The following is a 21,975-nucleotide window of genomic DNA, read 5'->3' as shown; positions in this document are numbered from 1 at the left end:
GGCTGTACCGTAGCTCCATGACTGTTCTGCACACAACACACACTTTTATTATGTGAGTCTATGTAACACAGATAGGCTGTTTAATGCAACCCATTTACAAATGCACGTCTGACGTTATAGGATTTGTGCTTTAACATGCTTACAACTGTAATGCCACAGGTTGATCGTAAAGACTTGACATGAAATCCTCGAGAAAAAAACACTAGAGTACAACATTACACAGCACTGCCCTAATCACCATAAGCCCTTACCATGGTGAGGGAACAAGTATTGTTTCGTGGTTTGTTTATGCTCATGGTTTCGGTAGTGGATTAATTTCAACCACACAAGCATCTCCCTAAAGATGTTTGGTCTGCGTGCAACTGGTGCCAAATGCTCAACAAAGAAGCACACTTACTTAACCCAGATGATTAATTCCTGACCATACTGAACAGCATTGTGACTAGTAGGCCTGGTCCCCAAACTTGGGTTCAAAATCCTTTCCAATACCTTAGCTGGGCTTGATTGAGCTTGACTGTTGCGATGGAATCAATAGTATTTAGTATTTTATTGGGACCCCCAAATAGTCACTTAGAAGGTAACGGCTACTCTTCCTGGGGTCCAAAGAAAACAAAAGAACAAATAAAATGCATAATATACATAACTCTACATAACGTCCTGCCTCTGCCTTACGCTTCAGAAACAGGAGATGTCCCCTGCCCTATGAACCGTTCCGGCTCGCACAAGTCAAGACTTCAACAAGGCCTGCCACCTACATAATACAATAGATAATATATCAAATTGTCTGTGTCTCTTCACAGTCCCCATTTTGCCATAAGGTGTTCTTTTATCCATTTTTTAAATCTGTTTTTATTGCTAACTTGAGTAAATGGGTTGGCAGAGTTTCATGTAGTCATGGCTCTATTTAATACTGTGTGTTTCTCAGCCTCTGTTCTGGACCTGGAGACTGTAAAGAGACCTCTGATTGCATCTCTTGTGTTGTACTGATGAGTGACCAAACTGTGTGCCAACAGCTTCAACAGACAGTTCGGTACCTTCAACACATCAACACCTTGCACAAAGAGCGATAGTGATGCAGTCAATCTTTCATCAACTTTGAGCCAGGAGAGATTGACATGCATGTTACTGACATTCTCCCTCCGTGTATATCTAAGTGCTGCTCTGTTCTGCACCAACTGCAATTTAACATATTCCCGTCTTTGCCGCACATGACCACACAACTGGATAATAGTCCCAGTGTGACAAAACTAGGGCCTGTAGGATCTGTCTGGTCGACTGAGATGTCAAGAAAGCACAGCAATGCCTTATCATGGAGAGACTTCTTCACATTTTAGCAACCATTGAGTCTCTATGTTTTGACCATGACAGTTTGCTATCTAGGGAACCAGACAGCAGTTTAGTCTCCTTGACTTGCACAATCCCACATTATTCAATAATAGATCTAAATAAGGTTTAGCATCGAGCGAGTGATTTGTCCCAAAAATGATGAAACATCTTCCAGGAACAATAAAAACACAATATGTACATGTTACAGTTCAATTAGAACATTTGGAAAAGGAATAAAACAACAATATGTGCATAACAACTGTCTATTCTACAACTGGGTGTCAGTTATTTATTTTACTGTGGTAGCCAATGTGTATACTGTTGAGTCGTCAGCGTACATAGACACACAGGCTTTATTCAAGGTCAGTGGAAGGTCATTAGTAAATACAGAAAACAATAATAGCCCAAGCCGGCTGCCCTGCGGTACACCACACTCAACTGAATTTGAATTAGGCTTCATTTAATGAAAATCCTCCGTGTTCTATTAGATAGGTAACTCTCCATGATAAGGCAGAGGATGCAAATCCATAACACCTCTTTGCAATAGGTTATGACCAATTATATCAAAAGCTCCACTGAAGTCTAACAAAACAGCTTCTTCTTACTATCAAATAGAATAATTGCAAAGCTGCAAACCACATCCATCTTGCACTCCAAGCAGGCTAAAGCAAATTCTCAAAGTATTTGAAAGACCTCGAATACCATTTGAACCCAGGTATACTGGCCTCAAACTGTGAGCTGTGAGGGAGGCGGTCGGTTGGTTGGTCTCGCTGGGCCAACACTCTCAAATGGGCTTGCCAAGAATGTTCCTGAGTCTATTGGAAATGTTGACCCCCCCCTCGCTGTCCATTATCTGATCTCCCAGGTTTACTATGAACCCCATGCAGCAGATCCTAAAGGAACCTGTCTTGTAAAGATTCAGTCAAATCAGCCATCTCTGATGCTCTTATAAAACGTTCCATCAGCCAGATGTTTGGAGCGGCATGTCACTGTTTGTTTTATGACAATCATAAAGCATCGTAAAAATAAATGTAATATTTTCCAGTTATGGAGGACCCGTTCATGGCATTTTCTATTTTTCCTAATACCTCAGGTATTCACCGTTAAATGGTTCATATGGCATAATTAAGAGGGTAACATAAGAAACAATCATATACTGTTACTCGTTCATGTTAAAGAGGGATAAAAATACAAAGCAATGTTATGATAATAGTTCCTTTTATCACCATAATTATGGACAATCTTGCAAATGTAACTAAATAATTAAGAGGAAATTCCAAGCTTAACATGTGACAGATGTTTTTAGTAACATTGATTATTGTCTTGGTTTAAGTGATGTCAACCTAGGAGTTCTATAAATCTTTGTTGTTTTGTTAGCACCAAAGTTAGTACATCATCTTTGGACCTGGTCCCATACCCACATACATTTTTGCCTAGTTTATGAAATGGTAGTAATGGGGGCCTGTTCGAACTTAGCTGACATTTCTGGTTCAGAAAAGACTGGAAGTTACACATTTTGTGCTTTTCTTCATACCCTGTAAGTGTGTAATAACGAACTACAGAGTACTTATGCTTTCCAGAATGAGGGTAAAACTTGGGTAAATATCTCATTATTCATGTCCTTTTCTGAACATAAAAATTTAAGTTACCTTGGATGATTACTGAAAGTAACCTGTATCCTTGAAAATGCTTATCATAGGCAATGAGCAGACTACTAATTACATACTTAGTTTTGCTCTGTCCTTTTAAGAGATTGTGTAAGATGTGATGAAGTAAGTTTCTTTAGAATCGAGATGCAATTTGCTCTGTGAAGTTCAGATTGTCATTCCATAGCTTACGTTCCTGTCATGTTCAATACATCGTCTATAAAATCTTCAAACCTTACGAAGTAAGAAGGAATTTGCAGCTGTTGCAAACCTTGTTTTTTTTCATACACATCGTCTCTCTGAACCTATGAAGGAGAGAGATCATGCACTATGTCAACCTCCCGGTACAGTAGGTAGGTTCTGTCTCACCCAAGAGACATCGGAGGGCTGAAGATTAGTGGCGATGATGAGATTGGAATTCCGCCTCCTTTTAAAATAGTACCGTCTGTGTGTCATTTGTTTATTTGACTTTGCATACTTTACATTTATGCTCTGCTCCACAGATGTGTGTATCAGAGCGGCTGGGGCTGGGGCCTTGAGTTCAGTCAGAGGGAGAGGGGAGAGAAGGGGAGGAAAGGTGGAGGGAGAGAGGCACGGAGTTCTTCTATCAAGATTTACTCTTTTCACTCTTGTCTTTCTTTGACCCACCTCCCCCCTCCCTTTTCTCCCTAAGTGTTCTGGAAAATATAATGCTAAACTGTGACAAAAAGTAGGCCAGACGCCACACGTCTGATAGCTGTTGTTGCTTAGTGCCAGGAACCAGGGAGTCTTCTCCGCTCTGCTCTGCTGCACTGCTCTGTAGATCCTGGTCCAGGGTGTCAGCCTCCTTTAAGACTGAGCCTTTCACTGCAATCAGAATAGGAAGGCTGATATTGAGTTAGTCGAGCTACAGAGAACCTTCTGGGAGGGAGGGTGACCTGGACCTGCTGCTGGCCACACAGGCTTTACCAGAGACAGGCACACTTTCATTTACATGGATGGATGGAGGCATGGATGGTGTGATACTGGCTCTCCTATTGGGGCAGCCGAATAACCCTTTTAGGTTCTAAATAGCATATTTTTTTGTGCAGTTAAATACTATTAATTTCCACATTAGACACTTCGTCAGGGGTTAAAATGTCAAAATACGTTTGTTACTCTGTGCAACTATCGTCATTTACCACTGTCACACCCGGTATGTACTTCCAAAAAGGTCTAAATAAAAATTGACAACCAACCAAAAAAATGTATTGTCTGGAAAGATCATTGATTTGATCACCTACTGCAGTGTACAGTATGAACATCATATCAACGTCTTGTTTCACAAGCACTGCAAGTAATGCAATAATATTTAATGTAAGTATATTGCCTTCAGAAAGTACTCATGCATTCTTGCGGTTGTTAGTCTTTGTTTGCAGATGCACGTAGTTCCAGGCCGATAGAGTCTTCCATGGATGCTATGGGAAGTCTTTCCCTGTCGAATGACTGACATTGTCATGCTATTCAGCTCTGACCGCATGTGGCAAACACTGCCTCCATATGAGAGTCATTTGCTGCTCATGTGCAAAGTCAACAAAAAACAGAAAATAGCCCCCAAAAAGTTATTGAATAAAAGTATTTAATTTGTTTTGTATATTTAACACTGACAGATAAATATCTAATTATGTCTCAATTTTGAAGAGTTCTTTACATAAAACTGGGAAAGTGATGTTAAAATGTGATTCTAAGACAGTGCTCCGAGCCATTTATTGAAGGTCATTAGAAAGCATTTTAATGTTAAACACCAGTGCAAAAAAATTATGACGGACATGAATTATTTTAGATATATACATTGATTGAAGTGTGGAAACCGGAGCAGGGGATCACACTCTTGGGAGCAGGGGATCAGGCTCTTGGGAGCAGGGGATCACACTCTTGGGAGAGCAGGGGATCACACTCTTGGGAGAGCAGGGGATCACACTCTTGGGAGCAGGGGATCACACTCTTGGGAGAGCAGGGGATCACACTCTTGGGAGCAGGGGATCACACTCTTGGGAGCAGGGGATCAGGCTCTTGGGAGCAGGGGATCAGGCTCTTGGGATCAGGGGATCACACTCTTGGGAGCAGGGGATCACACTCTTGGGAGCAGGGGATCAGACTCTTGGGAGCAGGGGATCAGGCTCTTGGGAGCAGGGGATCAGGCTCTTGGGAGCAGGGGATCACACTCTTGGGAGCAGGGGATCAGGCTCTTGGGAGCAGGGGATCAGGCTCTTGGGAGCAGGGGATCAGACTCTTGGGAGCAGGGGGTCAGACTCTTGGGAGCAGGGGATCACACTCTTGGGAGCAGGGGATCACACTCTTGGGAGCAGGGGATCACACTCTTGGGAGCAGGGGATCAGGCTCTTGGGAGCAGGGGATCAGACTCTTGGGAGCAGGGGATCACACTCTTGGGAGCAGGGGATCACACTCTTGGGAGCAGGGGATCAGACTCTTGGGAGCAGGGGATCAGGCTCTTGGGAGCAGGGGATCAGGCTCTTGGGAGCAGGGGGTCAGACTCTTGGGAGCAGGGGATCAGGCTCTTGGTAGCAGGGGATCAGGCTCTTGGGAGCAGGGGATCAGGCTCTTGGGAGCAGGGGATCACACTCTTGGGAGCAGGGGATCACACTCTTGGGAGCAGGGGATCAGACTCTTGGGAGCAGGGGATCACACTCTTGGGAGCAGGGGATCAGACTCTTGGGAGCAGGGGATCAGGCTCTTGGGAGCAGGGGATCAGGCTCTTGGGAGCAGGGGATCACACTCTTGGGAGCAGGGGATCAGACTCTTGGGAGCAGGGGATCAGGCTCTTGGGAGCAGGGGATCAGGCTCTTGGGAGCAGGGGATCACACTCTTGGGAGAGCAGGGGATCACACTCTTGGGAGAGCAGGGGATCACACTCTTGGGAGCAGGGGATCACACTCTTGGGAGCAGGGGATCAGGCTCTTGGGAGCAGGGGATCAGGCTCTTGGGAGCAGGGGATCAGACTCTTGGGAGCAGGGGGTCAGACTCTTGGGAGCAGGGTATCACACTCTTGGGAGCAGGGGATCAGACTCTTGGGAGCAGGGGATCACACTCTTGGGAGCAGGGGATCAGGCTCTTGGGAGCAGGGGATCAGACTCTTGGGAGCAGGGGATCACACTCTTGGGAGCAGGGGATCACACTCTTGGGAGCAGGGGATCAGACTCTTGGGAGCAGGGGATCAGGCTCTTGGGAGCAGGGGATCAGGCTCTTGGGAGCAGGGGGTCAGACTCTTGGGAGCAGGGGATCAGGCTCTTGGGAGCAGGGGATCAGGCTCTTGGGAGCAGGGGATCAGGCTCTTGGGAGCAGGGGATCACACTCTTGGGAGCAGGGGATCACACTCTTGGGAGCAGGGGATCAGACTCTTGGGAGCAGGGGATCACACTCTTGGGAGCAGGGGATCAGACTCTTGGGAGCAGGGGATCAGGCTCTTGGGAGCAGGGGATCAGGCTCTTGGGAGCAGGGGATCACACTCTTGGGAGCAGGGGATCAGACTCTTGGGAGCAGGGGATCAGGCTCTTGGGAGCAGGGGATCAGGCTCATGGGAGCAGGGGGTCAGACTCTTGGGAGCAGGGGATCAGGCTCTTGGGAGCAGGGGATCAGGCTCTTGGGAGCAGGGGATCAGGCTCTTGGGAGCAGGGGGTCAGACTCTTGGGAATAACTCATAAAATCTTATTGAGGAATCTGAAAGAATGTGTAACTGCATAGTTTTAATAATGCTTTATGGCATGCTTATTTTATGTCTAATTGTTAACCACTGGCTAATCAACAAAGTGACATGTCCAGCACTCCATGTGATTCGTATAATTGCTTATTCTATATATGGTCTGGGAAGAAATAAAATGTGCATCAGTGAAGGCCCAAGGTTAGGCTAATCATAGCCTTGCACAAATATATTTATTTTTCTGTTCCAGTTGGTTTAAATCGCTTGGCATCATTAGTCTTATGATCAAGGAAAATGGATTAGAAGAACATACGCCAGCCAGTATGATCCTTGCTGTGGAATACTCAAATAATTATTACACATGGACTAAATCAGCATTGCTTGCTGTTTGGGGTTGTAGGCTGTGTTTCTGTACAGCACTTTGTGACACCTGCTGATGTAAAAAGGACTTTATAAATACATTTGATTGATTGATTGATTGAATTAAGGTAATCATTACATCATTCATTGTGTCATTGATTTAATTCACAAACAAACTGTTTTTTTTCTCGGTTATATACCGTGCCTTCAGAAACTATTCATACTCCTTGACTTATTCCATAAATGCTGTGTTACAGCCTGATTTCAAAATGGATTAAATACAAAAAAGTGTCACCCATCTACATACAATACCCCATAATTTATTGAAAATGGAATACAGAAATATCTTATTTATTTTAAGTATTCACACCCCTGAGTCAATACATGTTAGAAACTCCTTTGGCAGTGAATATAGCTGTGAGTCTTTCTGAGTAAGTCTCTAAGAGCTTTGCACATCTGGATCACACATTATTTTCACATTATTCTTCTTAAAACTCCTCAACCTCTGTCAAGTTGGTTGTTGATCCTTGCTAGACAACCATTTTCAGGTCTTGCCATATATTTTCTATACAATATAAGTCAAAACTGTAACTAGGCCACTTAGGAACATTCAATGTCATCTTGGTAAGCAACTCCAGTGTATATTTGGCCTTGTGTTTTAGGTTATTGTCCTGCTGAAAGGTGAATTTGTCTCCCAGTGTCTGTTGAAAAGCAGACTGAAGCAGGTTTTCATCTAGTATTTTTACTGTGCTTAGCTTATTCCGTTTATTTTATCCCTACAAAATACTCGCTAGTCATTGCCGATGACAAGCATACCCATAACATGATGCAGACACCACCATGCTTGAAATAATGACGAGTGGTACTCAGAGATATGTTGTTCTGATTTTTCCCCAAACATAAAGCTTTGTATTCAGGACATAAAGTTAATTTCTTTGCCCAATTTTATGCAGTTTTACTTTAGTGCCTTATTGCAAGCAGGATGCAGGTGCTCTTCCCTTGTGAGGCATTGGAAAACCTCCTTGGTCTTTGTGGTTAAATCTGTGTTTGGAATTCACTGCTTGACTGAGGAACCTTACAGATAATTGTATGTGTGGGGTAGAGAGATGAGGTAGTCATTCAAAAATCATCTTAGCAACTATTATTGCACACAGAGTGAGTCCATGCAAATTATTATGTGACTTGTTAAGTAAAGTTTTACTCCTGACCTTATTTAGGCTTGCCATAGCAAAGGGGTTGAATACTTACTGACTCAAGACATTTCAGCTTTTCATTTTTTATTAATTAGTTTTTTTTAAATCTAAAAACATAATTATACTTTGACAATAAAAATCAAATCAAATCCATTTAACAAGCTGTTCAAGAGTTTTATGGCTTGGGAGTAGAAGCTGTTAAGAAGGTTTTCGGACCTAGACTTGGCGATCCGGTACCGCTTGCCGTGCGGTAGCAGAGAGAACAGTCTATGACTAGGGTGACTGGAGTCTTTGGCAATTTTTAGGCCCTTCCTCTGACTCAGCCTGGTATAGAGGTCCTGGATGGCAGGAAGCTTGACCTCAGTGATGTACTGGGCCATACGCATTACCCTCTGTAGTGCCTTGCAGTTGAAGGCCGAGCAGTTGCCATACCAGGCGGTGACGGAACCAGTCAGGATGATCTCGATGGTGCAGCTGTAGAAATTTTTGAGGATCTGAGGACCCATGCCAAATCTTTTCAGTCTCCAGAGGGGTAATAGGTGTTGTCGTGCCCTCTTTACTTGTAGCTCTTTTCCTGTAGTCCACAATCATCTCCTTTGTCTAGAACATGTTGAGGGAGAGGTTGTTATCCTGGCGCCACAATGCCAGGTCTCTGACCTCCTCCCTATAGGCTGTCTCATTGTTGTCGGTGATCAGGCCTACCATTGTTGTGTCGTCGGAAAAATTAATGATGGTGTTGGAATCGTGCTTGGCCAAGCAGTCATGGGTGAACAGGGAGTACAGGAGGGGACTGAGCATGCACCCCTGAAAGGCCCCTGTGTTGAAGATCAGCGTGGCAGATGTGTTGTTATCTACCCTTACCACCTGGGGCGGCATGTCAGGAAGTCCGTGATCACACAGTCGTCCTGGGCAGCTGATGCTCTCATGCATGCTTTAGTGTTGCTTGCCTCCAAGTGAGCATAGAAGTAGTTTAGCTTGTCTGGTAGGCTCGTGTCACTGGGCAGATCGCGGCTGTGCTTCCTTTTGTAATACAAAATAGTTTGCAAGCCCTGCCACATCCGACGAGCGTCGGAGTCGGTGTGGTATGATTCAATCTTAATCCTGTATTGACACTTTGCATGTTTGATGGTTCGTCAGAGACCATAGCGGGATTTCTTATAAGCATCCGGGTTAGTGTCTCGCTCCTTGAAAGAGGCAGCTCTACCCTTTAGCTCGGTGCGGATGTTGCCTGTAATCCATGGCTTCTGGTTGGGGTACGCACGGTCACTGTGGAGACAACATCATCAATGCACATTGTATGAAGACAGTGACTGATGTGGTGTACTCCACAATGCCATTCGAAGAATCCCTGAATATATTCCGGTCTGTGCTAGCAAAACATTCCTGTAGCTTAGCATCTGCATCATCTGACCACTTCCGTATTGGGCGAGCACTGGTACTTCCTGCTTTAGTTTTTGCTTGTAAGCAGGAATCAGGAGGATAGAATTATGGTCAGATTAGCCAAATTAATGGCGAGGGAGAGATTTGTACGTGTGTCTGTGTGTGGAGTAAAGGTGGTCTAAAGGTTTTGTCCTCTGGTTACACATGCAACATCCTGGTAGAAATGATTTCAAACTGAGTTAAGTCTCCCTAGGAGTGTCGCCTCCGCTTATGGCCTTATAGAACTCGTTGAGTGCGGTCTTAGTGCTAGCTTCGGGTTTGTGGTGGTAAATAGACAGCTATAAAAATGTTAACGTTCCATTCTTAAGTTTGGGGTCACTTAGAAATGGTGTGGTTTTTGAAAGAAAAGCTATTTTTTGTCCATTAAAATAACATAAATTTGATCAGTGTAGACATTGTTAATGGTGTAAATGACTATTTTAGCAGGAAACAGATGATTTTTAATGGAATATCTACATAGGCATACAGATGTCCATTATCAGCGACCATCCCTCGTGTGTGTTCCAATGGCATGTTGTGTTAGCTAATCCAAGTGTATCATTTTAAAAGGCTAATTGATCATAGAAAACCCTTTTGCAATTATGTTAGCGCAGCTGAAAATTGTTGTGCTGATTAAAGATACAATAAAACTGGCTTTCTTTAGACTGGTTGAGTATCTGGAGCATCAGCCTTTGTGGGTTCGATTACAGGCTAAAAATGGCCAGAAACAAAGAACCTTCTTCTGAAACTCGTCAGTCTTTTCTTGTTCTGAGAAATGAAGGCTATTCCATGAGAGAAATTACCAAGAAACTGAAGATCTCGTACAACGCTGTGTACTACTCCCTTCACAGAACAGAGCAAACTGTCTCTAACCAGAATAGAAAGAGGAGTGGGAGGCTCCGGTGCACAACTGAGCAAGAGGACAAGTGCAGTAGAGGGTCTAGTTTGACAAACAGACATCTCACAAGTCCTCAACTGGCAGCTTCATTAAGTAGTAACCGCAAAACACCAGTCTCAACATCAACGGGATGCTAGCCTTCTAGGCAGAGTTGCAAAGAAAAAGCCATATCTCAGACTGGCCAATAAAATAAGAGATTAATATGTGCAAAATAACACAGACATTGGACAGAAGAAGATTGGAAAAAAGTGTTATGGATAGACAAATCTAAGTTTGAGGTGTTCGGATCACAAAGAAGAACATTCGTGAGACGCAGAAAAAATGAAAAGATGCTGGAGGAGTGCTTGATGCCATCTGTGAAGCATGGTGAAGGCAATGTGATGGTCTGGGGGTGCTTTAGTGGTAGAAAGTGGGAGATTTGTACAGGGTAAAAGGGATCTTGAAGAAGGAAGGCTATCACTCCATTTTGCAACGCCATGCCATACCCTGTGGCTGGTGCTTAATTGGAGCCAATTTCCTCGTACAACAGGATGACACAAAGCACAGCTCCAAACTATGCAAGAACTATTTAAGGAAGAAGCAATCAGCTGGTATTCTGTCTATAATGGAGTGGTCACCACAGTCACCACATCTCAACTCTATTGAGCTGTTGTGGGAGCAGCTTGACCGTATGGTACGTAAGAAGTGCCCATCAAGCCAATCCAACTATTGGGAGGTGCTTCAGGAAGCATGGGGTAAAACCTCTTCAGATTTTAAACAAATTGACAACTAGAATGCCAAAGGTCTGCAAGGCTGTAATTGCTGCAAGTGGAGGATTCTTTGTCAAAAGCGAAATTTGAAGGGCAAAATTATTATTTCAATTAAAAATCATTATTTATAACATTGTCAACATCTTGACTATATTTCTTATTCATTTTGCAACTCATTTCATGTATGTCTTCTTGGAAAACAAGGACATTTCTATGTGACCCCAAACTTTTGAACAGCAGTGTAGATGAAAACGCTCTTGGTAAATAGTGTGGTCTACAGCTTATCATGAGATACTCTACCTCAGTCGAGCAAACCTTGAGACTTCCTTAATATTATATTTTGTGCACCAGTTGTTATTTACAAATAGACACAGACCGCCACCCCGTGTCTTACCAGAGGCAGCTGTTCTGTCTTGCCGATGCACCGAAATCCCAGCCAGCTGTATGTTATCCATGTCGTTGTTCGGCCACGACTCAGTGAAACATAAGATATTACAGTTTTGAATGTCCCATTGGTAGGATAGCCTTGATCAGAGCTCATCCATTTTGTTATCCACTGATTGCACGTTGGCTAATAGGACTGATGGTAGAGGCAGATTACCCACTCGCCGCCAGATCCTTACAAGGCACCCCAACCTACGTCCCCGATATCTCTGTCTCTTCTTCATACAATGACAGGATTTGGGCCTTGACGGGTGTCTGAAGTAAATCCTTCGCATCCAACTCATTAAAGAAAAAATCTTCATCCAGTACGAGGTGAGTAATCGCTGTCCTGATATTCAGGAGCTCTTTTTGGTCATAAGAGACGGTGGCAGAAACATTATGTACAAAATAAGTTACATTCCGGGGGTGACGGCAGTAAATTATGTTAGTTGCTCAGCGAAACTCCATATTTGGTAAGTAACAATCTTATTTTGACATTATAACGCTTGCAGAGCTGTCTGAAGGGAAAATGAATGGAAGCTAACTCGGCTAGAGAGGAGACTAGTCATATTCCTCATCTCCTCCTTCTGCCCAGATACTAGTTCAGGCTTAGCCTAAAGATCTGTGAAAGCTCTCAGTGCCAGAGGATGGAGACGGGAGAGTAATGGTTCACTAAGCTTTTAACAAGGGGCGGAGAATGCTAGCAATTAGCTAAGTGTGTTCACGCGTGCGACTGTGTGCACATGTGCTCCATAAACTTCCAGGCGTTTCATTATCCTGTAAAAAGGAACAATTATTAGACACCCAAAGCACAAGGTCTTGAAAGTGACTATATTAGTCACCAGCTTTCTCTTAATTGACGTAAACACTCATGTCCTTTACTGTGCCTTTAAAGAAAATATCTCTCGTCAGTTATTATTGGAAAAAACATCAATGACCATGGATAAATTAGGCATGCTCTGGATTGGAAAACAAGTTCTATTAAATCACTAATTTGTTTGCCATCCAGTCATTAGAAGTCATTTTTTGCTCTACAACTTTGCAATAAACTCGGGCCCTTATAGGCCTCTATAGGGTTTCAATGAACAGACCATCAGACATAGAGGCTTTTAAAATAGGTTTTCATTTGTATTCGGATCTCTAGTTTTGGATTTGTTTGGTCTGGCTTTAATAAAATTCATGGCCAGCTAATGGTCGGTAAACATGTCAGTGCTTATTCCTCTGGCTGATACGCAAACTGTAAACTAAACATAGCGCGGATATGCCCCATGGGGCTAAATCTGTTAGCTTAAGTCTCGTGGACAAAACGAGCCCATTCAACTTGAACTCAAAACAATCGGAGCAATGTTATTGTCTAATGGAGGATGCCAAAACATGGTTCAACATCGTAGACTAAATAAGATGTTTGTTCCAGTGCCTCAGAGGAAGCCAGATCCATTTCATGGGAAACCATGTAATCGTGTGCAAAAATTTCTCAGATGTTTGACTTATAAACTATATAGATTGCTAATGCAGGAAATGGCATGTTATGTTCACGGTGAATACCAGATAGAAACTACTTTACATTCTATATGGGATTAAATCAGGTTACTGGTTACTTATATTACTGCAGGTTAATTCTGCCAGTCTCCTTTGCCTCCGGTATGACTTCCAATCACATGCATTCCAAAAGACTCCCATGACCAAATCATTCTTAGAGAACACTTAGAGTTTGAGCTAGACATTAAGATGAGCGATAAGAAACCAATGACTTCATACTTTAGGTCAGCATAGTTAACATTTCTTAGCTGAGGTCAATTAGTACCCAATTGGGTTGGTTCTTGTGAACCCAGTGCCCCTTACTGGGTTCTGCCCTGCCCAGTAGTATGGTGTGGTAGCTACAGTACAGTAGTTATGATAGGACGGGCTTCTGGCCAGCGGAAAATTGGAGCAGAAATTACATTCACTCCATCTGCCCTCCCTTTCATCCCTGGGACAGGAAATCCTCCCTTTGATTGTGAAATGCAGGTCTGGCAGGTCAGGTTGAAATGGCAAATAATCATTCCACCCTGCGGGTAAAGTACAGGACACTACCTGGGGGCTCTGCCATGGAGCTGGCATGTCATGGCATTAACTGAGCTGAGGGATGAGGTGGAACACAACCACACACTCATGTAGTGAAATGGCCTGGAGTGGACAGACACAAGCAAGCATACACACATTTAAGAACACACACACACAAATCAATCCACTGACTTGCACATTCACACATACAGTACAGTGCCTTCGGAAAGTATTCAGACCCGTTGACTATTTCCACATTTTATTACGTTACAACCTAAAATGGATTAAATCAATAAAAATCCTCATCAATCTACACACAATACCCCAAAAAGACAAAACGAAAACAGGTTTTTCAAATTAAAAATCTATTAAAAATAAAATAAAAACAGAAATACCTTATTTACATAATTATTCAGACCCTTTGCTATGAGACTCAAAATTGAGCTCAGGTGCATCCTGTTTCCATTGATCAACCTTGAGATGTTTCTACAACTTGATTGGAGTCTTCCTGTGGTAAATTCAATCGGTTGGACATGATTTGGAATGGCACGCACCTGTCTATATATGGAATGGAAGAAGTTTGGAAACACCAAGACTCCTCCGAGAGCTGGCCGCCCGGCCAAACTGGATAATCAGAGGAGAAAGACCTTGGTCAGGGAGGTGACCAAGAACCCTATATTCCCTTTGACAGAGCTCTAGAGTTCATCTGTGGAGATGGGAGAACCTTCCAGAAGGACAAACATCTCTGCAGCACTCCACCAATCAGGCATTTATGGTAGAGTGGCCAGACGGAAGCCACTTCTCAGTAAAAGGCACATGACAGCCCTCTTGGGCAGCCAAGACAATGAGGGAGTGGCTTCGTGACAAGTCTCTGAATGTCCTTGAGGCCCAGCCAGAGCCCGGACTTGAACCCGATCGAACATGGAGAGACCTGAAAATAGCTGTGCAGCAGAGTTTGAGAGGATCTGCAAAGAAGATGGGAGAACCTTTTTTTCTAAGAGTGTAATGCTTTGCCCTTGACAGCCCTCTCTGAATGTTCAGCCATGTGAATTGTTTTTCCTTTGGAGCCTTGAGCCTTGTGTGTTTAGCAAGTTCTTACGACTCAGCCAGCCATTAAGACCACAAGTCCAAACAGTAAGGAAACCCAATCGCCTCTTCTTCCCATCATCCAACTCCCTCACCATCTCAATTAAGAGCAGTTAGACTAGAGAGCATCCTCTCTCTGATCTGTCTTGGACCGATTCAGCTGTGAGCTCATTTGTTTTCCAAGGACACAGCTGCCACTCTCTTTCAAATAAATATTCACTCAAACCGACCCCTATTTACACTCCTAAACATTGTGTTTTTAAAACAACATGCAACGTCATAAAAACCATGTTCAAAATTCTAGCTCCGTAGCACAACCATTCAAATCCCTGCTGGCATGTACTGAGTTTTATTGAGAATAAATTTTCAGTTAAATGAAAACAGACCAGATAGACAAAATATTTTCCCTCTCTGCTAATCAGATTTTGGTGTGCAATTTGGGTGATTTATGTGAATATGACTGACTCTGTTGTCCTCGCTAACCTTTCTCTCCAAATGAGTGACTCAGTGTGGGCTTCAGCAGGCGCGGTGTTGTGCTCCAGTGTAGATTTTCACAGTTTATGTTAACTTTCCACCAGAAACACGACTGCATGAGCTGACTTATTCGAGTGCTTTGTTCCATTCCTTCATGGTTTGCTTTGGCTGGGGGATGCCATAAGTTTCCCCCTTTTTATTACTCTCTCTCTCTCTGTCTCTCGCTCTCTCTCTGTCTCTCGCTCTCTCTCTCATACCTCGCTCTCCTTCTCTAACACACACACCTCTCTCCCTTTCTTCTTCCCTCTCTCTCCCTTCTTCCCACCTTACAGTTAAGGGGTTCTTACAGTATATTTCCGAATCCTGTAGCCTGTAGCAGACAAACATTCTTGCTGATTACCTTGTTGAGTAACACTGTCGTCTCACATGCTAAACTCCTCCTAGGGGCTGAGAGAGAGAAAGATCATTGATGTGGCAATGGTGGCAGTAAACTTTTTACAACGTCACAGCATGTTACGTAAAACCATGGCTAAATCTCCCTCTATGCACCAACAGCATACCCACAGGTTTTTTCCCCTCCTGCTTCCCCCATTTGCTCAACTGAACATGACCAGAAAAGGGCTGTCTTCATGTATTCACTATACTGCCAAATTTCAACTGACAGAAATACCTTGTAATAACTTGTAATATTTGACTTAACTACTTAATAACTGGACCTAGTGGACTACATACCAATGCACTGCCTACATTCACATCATATTCTGCTTAAATAAAAACATGAGGGCCTTTGACATGTGGCTTAAATGAATTAATCTTCAACAACAACACATGTAAAAGTCATTAAATATAATCTACATCATTTTAAGGTCCTCAGCTTCTACACTACACCGTTTTGAGGTGATACAAACCAGGTTTTTCTTTCAAATATATAATGTTATAATTGAGGCCTGAGCTCACCGCTCACAGAGAAGAGCTGTGTGGTTAGTCGTCCCAGAACAACTAGTGGTTTCTTCTTGTTTCGGTTGGGTTCCTTCTACACATAAGGCAGCCATTTAAGGCTGCGAGACTAGATTTTTGGTTGTCTAGATTCAAGATTACTTTGAATAAGGAGTGAGTGGTTAGCTGTACAATGGGTTGAGGGTTAGGCTGTGGGTACGTAAGTTAGAGTATTGGTCATGGCTGAGGTTTGGAATATAGTCATTTAAAAACTATGGATTGCAGTCTAGATGTTGGACCGTTAGGTTAGTGTTGTGAAGTCATACAGAGTTGTCCCTGAACAGGTATGTTACCTGTCTGTCTCTCCAGGTGTGTATGTGCCGGCTGGTGCTGGAGTCAGACCAGGAGCAGGAGGATCTGGACCAGGTGCTGGTCTCTACCCAGGTAACATATTAGCTACCTACGCCTGCACAGCGCAACACATTACACAGCATGTCTCTTTATATAAAGTACAGTGACGTCCGGTGAGGTCTGAGGCCGGAGGCCCACCCATCTGACTTCTATCCTTCTGGTTAAAGACATCAGTGACTTGGGAGTTGACTGTTGACCCTCAGTTTTAAAAATCTCTCGGTCACGATGGAGATAATGGCAAGGGATGAGAGTTGTCCTTGATCAATATTTGTTTGAGTGCAAAAAATGTTCTCTTAACAGATGCTGTTGACTGTTGTCCACAGAGCCAGTCTTCCGTTGACACCACTCAGATTGAAATGATTTCTGTCCCTTCCTTTGACGTCCCTAATGTCAGGTGTGGGTCTTCCATCCCTTATCACCCCTTGTTTCGCTAAAAAATCCAACTTTAGGTGCAGTGGTTAAGGGCGCTGAACTGCAGCGCCAGCTGTGCCACCAGAGACTCTGGGTTCGCGCCCAGGCTCTGTCGTAAACGGCCGCGACCGGGAGGTCCATGGAGTGACGCACAATTGGCCTAGCATCGCCCGGTTTAGGGAGTGTTTGGCCGGTAGGGAAATCCTTGTGTCATCGGTACCAGCGACTCCTGTGGAGGGCTGAGGGCTGGGCGCAGTGCGCACTAACCAAGGTTGCCAGATGCACGGTGTTTCCTCCAACACATTGGTGCGGCTGGCTTCCGGGTTGGATGCGTGCTGTGTTAAGAAGCAGTGCGGCTTGGTTGGGTTGTGTATCAGAGGACGCATGACTTTCAACGTTCGTCTCTCCCGAGCCCATACGGGAGTAGTAGCGATGAGACAAGATGGTAGCTACTACAACAATTGGATACCATGAAATTGGGGAGAAAAAGGGGTAAATTATATATAATAACTTCAGATTCAGATGCAATATACAGTAGGACTTGTTGGCCGATCCCCCTGTACTGGTATAGCTCTACGACTCATACCACTCCTCTCAGGATTCCTTCTCCTTGGCCCACCTTCCTCTACCTTCTTCACTGTTTCAGCATACAACAACGTCTGTACTATTCTAACTCTGGAAACCTCAACCTGCCCCTCTCGCACCTGACATTTCTGATCCCCATGGGGACCAGTACAATTAACACATACCGCTACACATTCCTTTCCCTCATGCCCTTCTGCACACTTCTCACACTTTTCTCCTATGCACTGCTACCACATGCCCATAGGCTTGACACCTGTAACAAGGTAATGTATTTGGCACAAAAGCTTGTATGGGATAACTTACAGTACCAGTCAAAGTTTTTGACACACCTACACCTTACAGTTAAAAAAAAATAAAAAAATGTTGACTATTTTCTACATTGTAAAATAATAGTGCAGACATCAAAACTATGAAATAACACATATGGAATCATGTAGTAAGCAAAAAAGTGTTGAAAAAAATCCTAATATTGAGATTATTCAAAGTAGCCATCCTTTGCCTTGATGACAGCTTTGCACAACGGACAAATCTGTGTTTGGCGGAGGCCAGGAGAACGCTACCTGCCCGAATACATTGTGCTAACTATAATGTTTCGTAGTTGAGGAATAATGGTATGGGGCTGTTTTTCATGGTTCAGGCCAGGTCCCTTAGTTCCAGTGAAGGGAGATCTTAACTCTACGGCATACAATGACATTCTAGACGATTCTGTGCTTCCAACTTTATGGCAACAGTTTGGGGAAGGCCCTTTCCTGTTTCAGCATGACAAAGCGAGGTCCATACAAAAATGTGACCAACCGGCTCGATTCTCACACTGGACTCTCTGGCCGAGGAGTAAGGTTGATCCAAGCTTTCTGAACTAACAACAGCAGTCAAGCACCCAAGCTACCTGGCTAACGTTGGCAAGCTTGCTAGCTACTTCCAGGCACAAATGAGAGAACCGCTCACTCTGAACATTTTACTCTCCCTAGCAGAGCTGGTTAGGCTGTTTTTATGTTATCCAGAGCGTTGGTGACTGCAACTGTAATGCTGACAACAATTTAATTACGTTTTTTTGCCAACGTTTACAGACACAGGCCATATTCAATGGGTGTTGAGTGTTCGTAAATGTGTCAGTTATTCTACTCTCATACATGTAATGTTAGCTAGCTAGCCATCCAGCTAACATTAGCTAGCTAGCTAACATTACACTTTAACTTGAAATAAAAATGACTTTCTGACAATATTAGAAACGTGTAATATCTGAAAATGTAGCTTGCTAGATGTAATGTAGACAGGTAACAAAGACTGGTGTTTTCTCCATCTCCTTAGCTATTTTATTTTATTTTATTTATTTCACCTTTATTTAACCAGGTAGGCTAGTTGAGAACAAGTTCTCATTTACAACTGCGACCTGGCCAAGATAAAGCATAGCAGTGTGAACAGACAACAACACAGAGTTACACATGGAGTAAACCATAAACAAGTCAATAACACAGTAGAAAAAAAGGGGGAAAAGTCTATATACATTGTGTGCAAAAGGCATGAGGAGGTAGGCTAATAATTACAATTTAGCAGATTAACACTGGAGTGATAAATGATCAGATGGTCATGTGCAGGTAGAGATATTGATGTGCAAAAGAGCAGAAAAGTAAATACTGTAAATAAAAACAGTATGGGGATGAGGTAGGTAAATTGGGTGGGCTATTTACCGATGGACTATGTACAGCTGCAGCGATCAGTTAGCTGCTCAGATAACAGATGTTTAAAGTTGGTGAGGGAGATAAAAGTCTCCAACTTCAGCGATTTTTGCAATTCGTTCCAGTCACGGGCAGCAGAGAACTGGAAGGAAAGGCGGCCAAATGAGGTGTTGGCTTTAGGGATGATCAGTGAGATACACCTGCTGGAGCGCGTGCTACGGGTGGGTGTTGCCATCGTGACCAGTGAACTGAGATAAGGCGGAGCTTTACCTAGCATGGACTTGTAGATGACCTGAAGCCAGTGGGTCTGACGACGAATATGTAGCGAGGGCCAGCCGACTAGAGCATACAGATCGCAGTGGTGGGTGGTATAAGGTATTGAAGCTCGTTTGGAGGTTAGATAGCACAGTGTCCAAGGAAGGGCCAGAAGTATACAGAATGGTGTTGTCTGCATAGAGGTGGATCAGGGAATCGCCCGCAGCAAGAGCAACATCATTGATATATACAGAGAAAAGAGTCGGCCCGAGAATTGAACCCTGTGGCACCCCCATAGAGACTGCCAGAGGACCGGACAACATGCCCTCTGATTTGACACACTGAACTTTTTCTGCAGAGTAGTTGGAGAACCAGGCAAGGCAATCATTAGAAAAACCGAGGCTATTGAGTCTGCCGATGAGAATATGGTGATTGACAGAGTTGAAAGCCTTGGCCAGGTCGATGAAGACGGCTGCACAGTACTGTCTTTTATCGATGGCGGTTATGATATCGTTTAGCACCTTGAGCGTAGTTGAGCTGCAAACGTGACCGGCTCGGAAACCAGATTGCACAGCGGAGAAGATACGGTGGGATTCGAGATGGTCAGTGATCTGTTTGTTGACTTGGCTTTCGAAGACCTTAGAAAAGCAGGGCAGGATGGATATAGGTCTGTAACAGTTTGGGTCCAGGGTGTCTCCCCCTTTGAAGAGGGGGATGACCGCGGCAGCTTTCCAGTCCTTGGGGATCTCAGACGATATGAAAGAGAGGTTGAACAGGCTGGTAATAGGGGTTGCGACAATGGCGGCGGATAGTTTCAGAAATAGAGGGTCCAGATTGTCAAGCCCAGCTGATTTGTACGGGTCCAGGTTTTGGAGCTCTTTCAGAACATCTGCTATCTGGATTTGGGTAAAGGAGAAGCTGGAGAGGCTTGGGCGAGTAGCTGCAGGGGGGGGCGGAGCTGTTGGCCGGGGTTGGAGTAGCCAGGAGGAAGGCATGGCCAGCCGCTGAGAAATGCTTGTTGAAGTTTTCGATTATCATGGATTTATCGGTGGTGACCGTGTTACCTAGCCTCAGTGCAGTGGGCAGCTGGGAGGAGGTGCTCTAATACTCTAATTCCACTGATTTCAAAACTCAATCTCTCGGCATGGCCAATCATTATCTCAGCCAATCATGGCTAGCGGGAAGGTTGCTTTTTTTCTGTGGCTAAACCAACTAGGCTCATAATTTAACAATTGTATTCATATTTACAGATGGCATCAAGTTTGTTATTAAGACACATGAAAGTTCACATTTTCTAGAAGGCATTACTGCAAAAAAAAACATTTTGATTTTTTCAATTTGCGCTCAAATGGCTCTCCTGTAAAAGTAGTGACGCGCGACCTACGCCTAGTTTCCTGAAACGAGTCACAAAAGGTTTGTCGAGATCGGTGTGGCAGAATATGATTGACCTGCACAGAGCCCTGACCTCAACCTCATCAAACATCTTTGGGATGAATTGGAACGCTGACTGCAAGCCAGGCCTAATCGCTCAACATCAGTGGCCAACCTCACTAATGCTTTTGAGGCTAAATGAAAGTAAATCCCTGCAGCAATGTTCCAACATCTAGTGGAAAGCCTTCCCAGAAGAGCGGAGGCTGTTATAACAGCAAAGGGAGGACCCACTCCATATTAATGGCCATGATTTTAGAATAAGATGTTCGACAAGCAGGTGACCACATACTTTTGGCCATGTAGTGTAGATCATACAGCGTATTGTACAGCATACAACATACACCTTTCATGTTTCCCAGCACACAACACAAAACCTGTATGACTAAATTACTGTAGCATTACTTACTGAAGAAATAAAGGCACATGTTGGGTCACAGTCTATTATTGCAACCCACAGTTTAACCATTAGCCCTGTGCCTGTAGTGTACAGTACTGCAAGTCTCCACCTCAACCATAAACCAACCAGCGATCACCACTGCTCTCCCTCTCCAAACCCACTAAGAGCCGACCGTGTCTGTTGGGTTTCACTTGTGTTCAGCATGTAAAATATGAACAACCTCCAGGGCAGTTGAGCCACACACCTCCAGCCTTAAAACCAGTCTTAAATGATGGGCAGGCCGAGCCGGGCGACTTGGAATGGTCCGAAGAGTGTGTCTCATACGTGGATCTTTAATAATCATTACCGTCATACACAAAAACGCAAGATCGCTTGTCATTTTTCTCTCTCTCACACCTTACTATTTCCCATTGTACTGTACCATTTCCCTCTGGATAAGTATAATGTAGCTGTACCGTAGGTTTTCACTGTAACATCATTGAGGCCATAAATTACAGTGAAATACAGTGTGAGGAAGCGTGAGTTGCCACACCGACCGACCCATTGCATTCCACTCCTCACTCTGAGGTTGGAAGATGTC

At 43.9% G+C, this 21,975-nt stretch overlaps 1 protein-coding gene across 18 annotated transcripts in view; it reads left to right on the top strand.

Moving 5' to 3' along the window:
• LOC135546405 (elastin-like) overlaps positions 1-21,975 on the top strand; it is a 92,891-nt gene that overhangs the window by 7,913 nt on the left and 63,003 nt on the right. For all 18 annotated transcript variants that reach the window (XM_064974807.1, XM_064974816.1, XM_064974805.1 and 15 more), the window contains exon 2: positions 16,599-16,673. In XM_064974807.1, the coding sequence (XP_064830879.1) occupies positions 16,599-16,673 (75 nt within the window). The remainder of the gene's footprint in view (positions 1-16,598; positions 16,674-21,975) is intronic.

Source organism: Oncorhynchus masou, chromosome 9, assembly GCF_036934945.1.
Source record: "Oncorhynchus masou masou isolate Uvic2021 chromosome 9, UVic_Omas_1.1, whole genome shotgun sequence".
Taxonomy (NCBI): domain Eukaryota; kingdom Metazoa; phylum Chordata; class Actinopteri; order Salmoniformes; family Salmonidae; genus Oncorhynchus; species Oncorhynchus masou.
The sequence above is the reverse complement of the archived record's forward strand: the minus strand, read 5'-3'. Positions and strand labels throughout refer to the sequence as shown.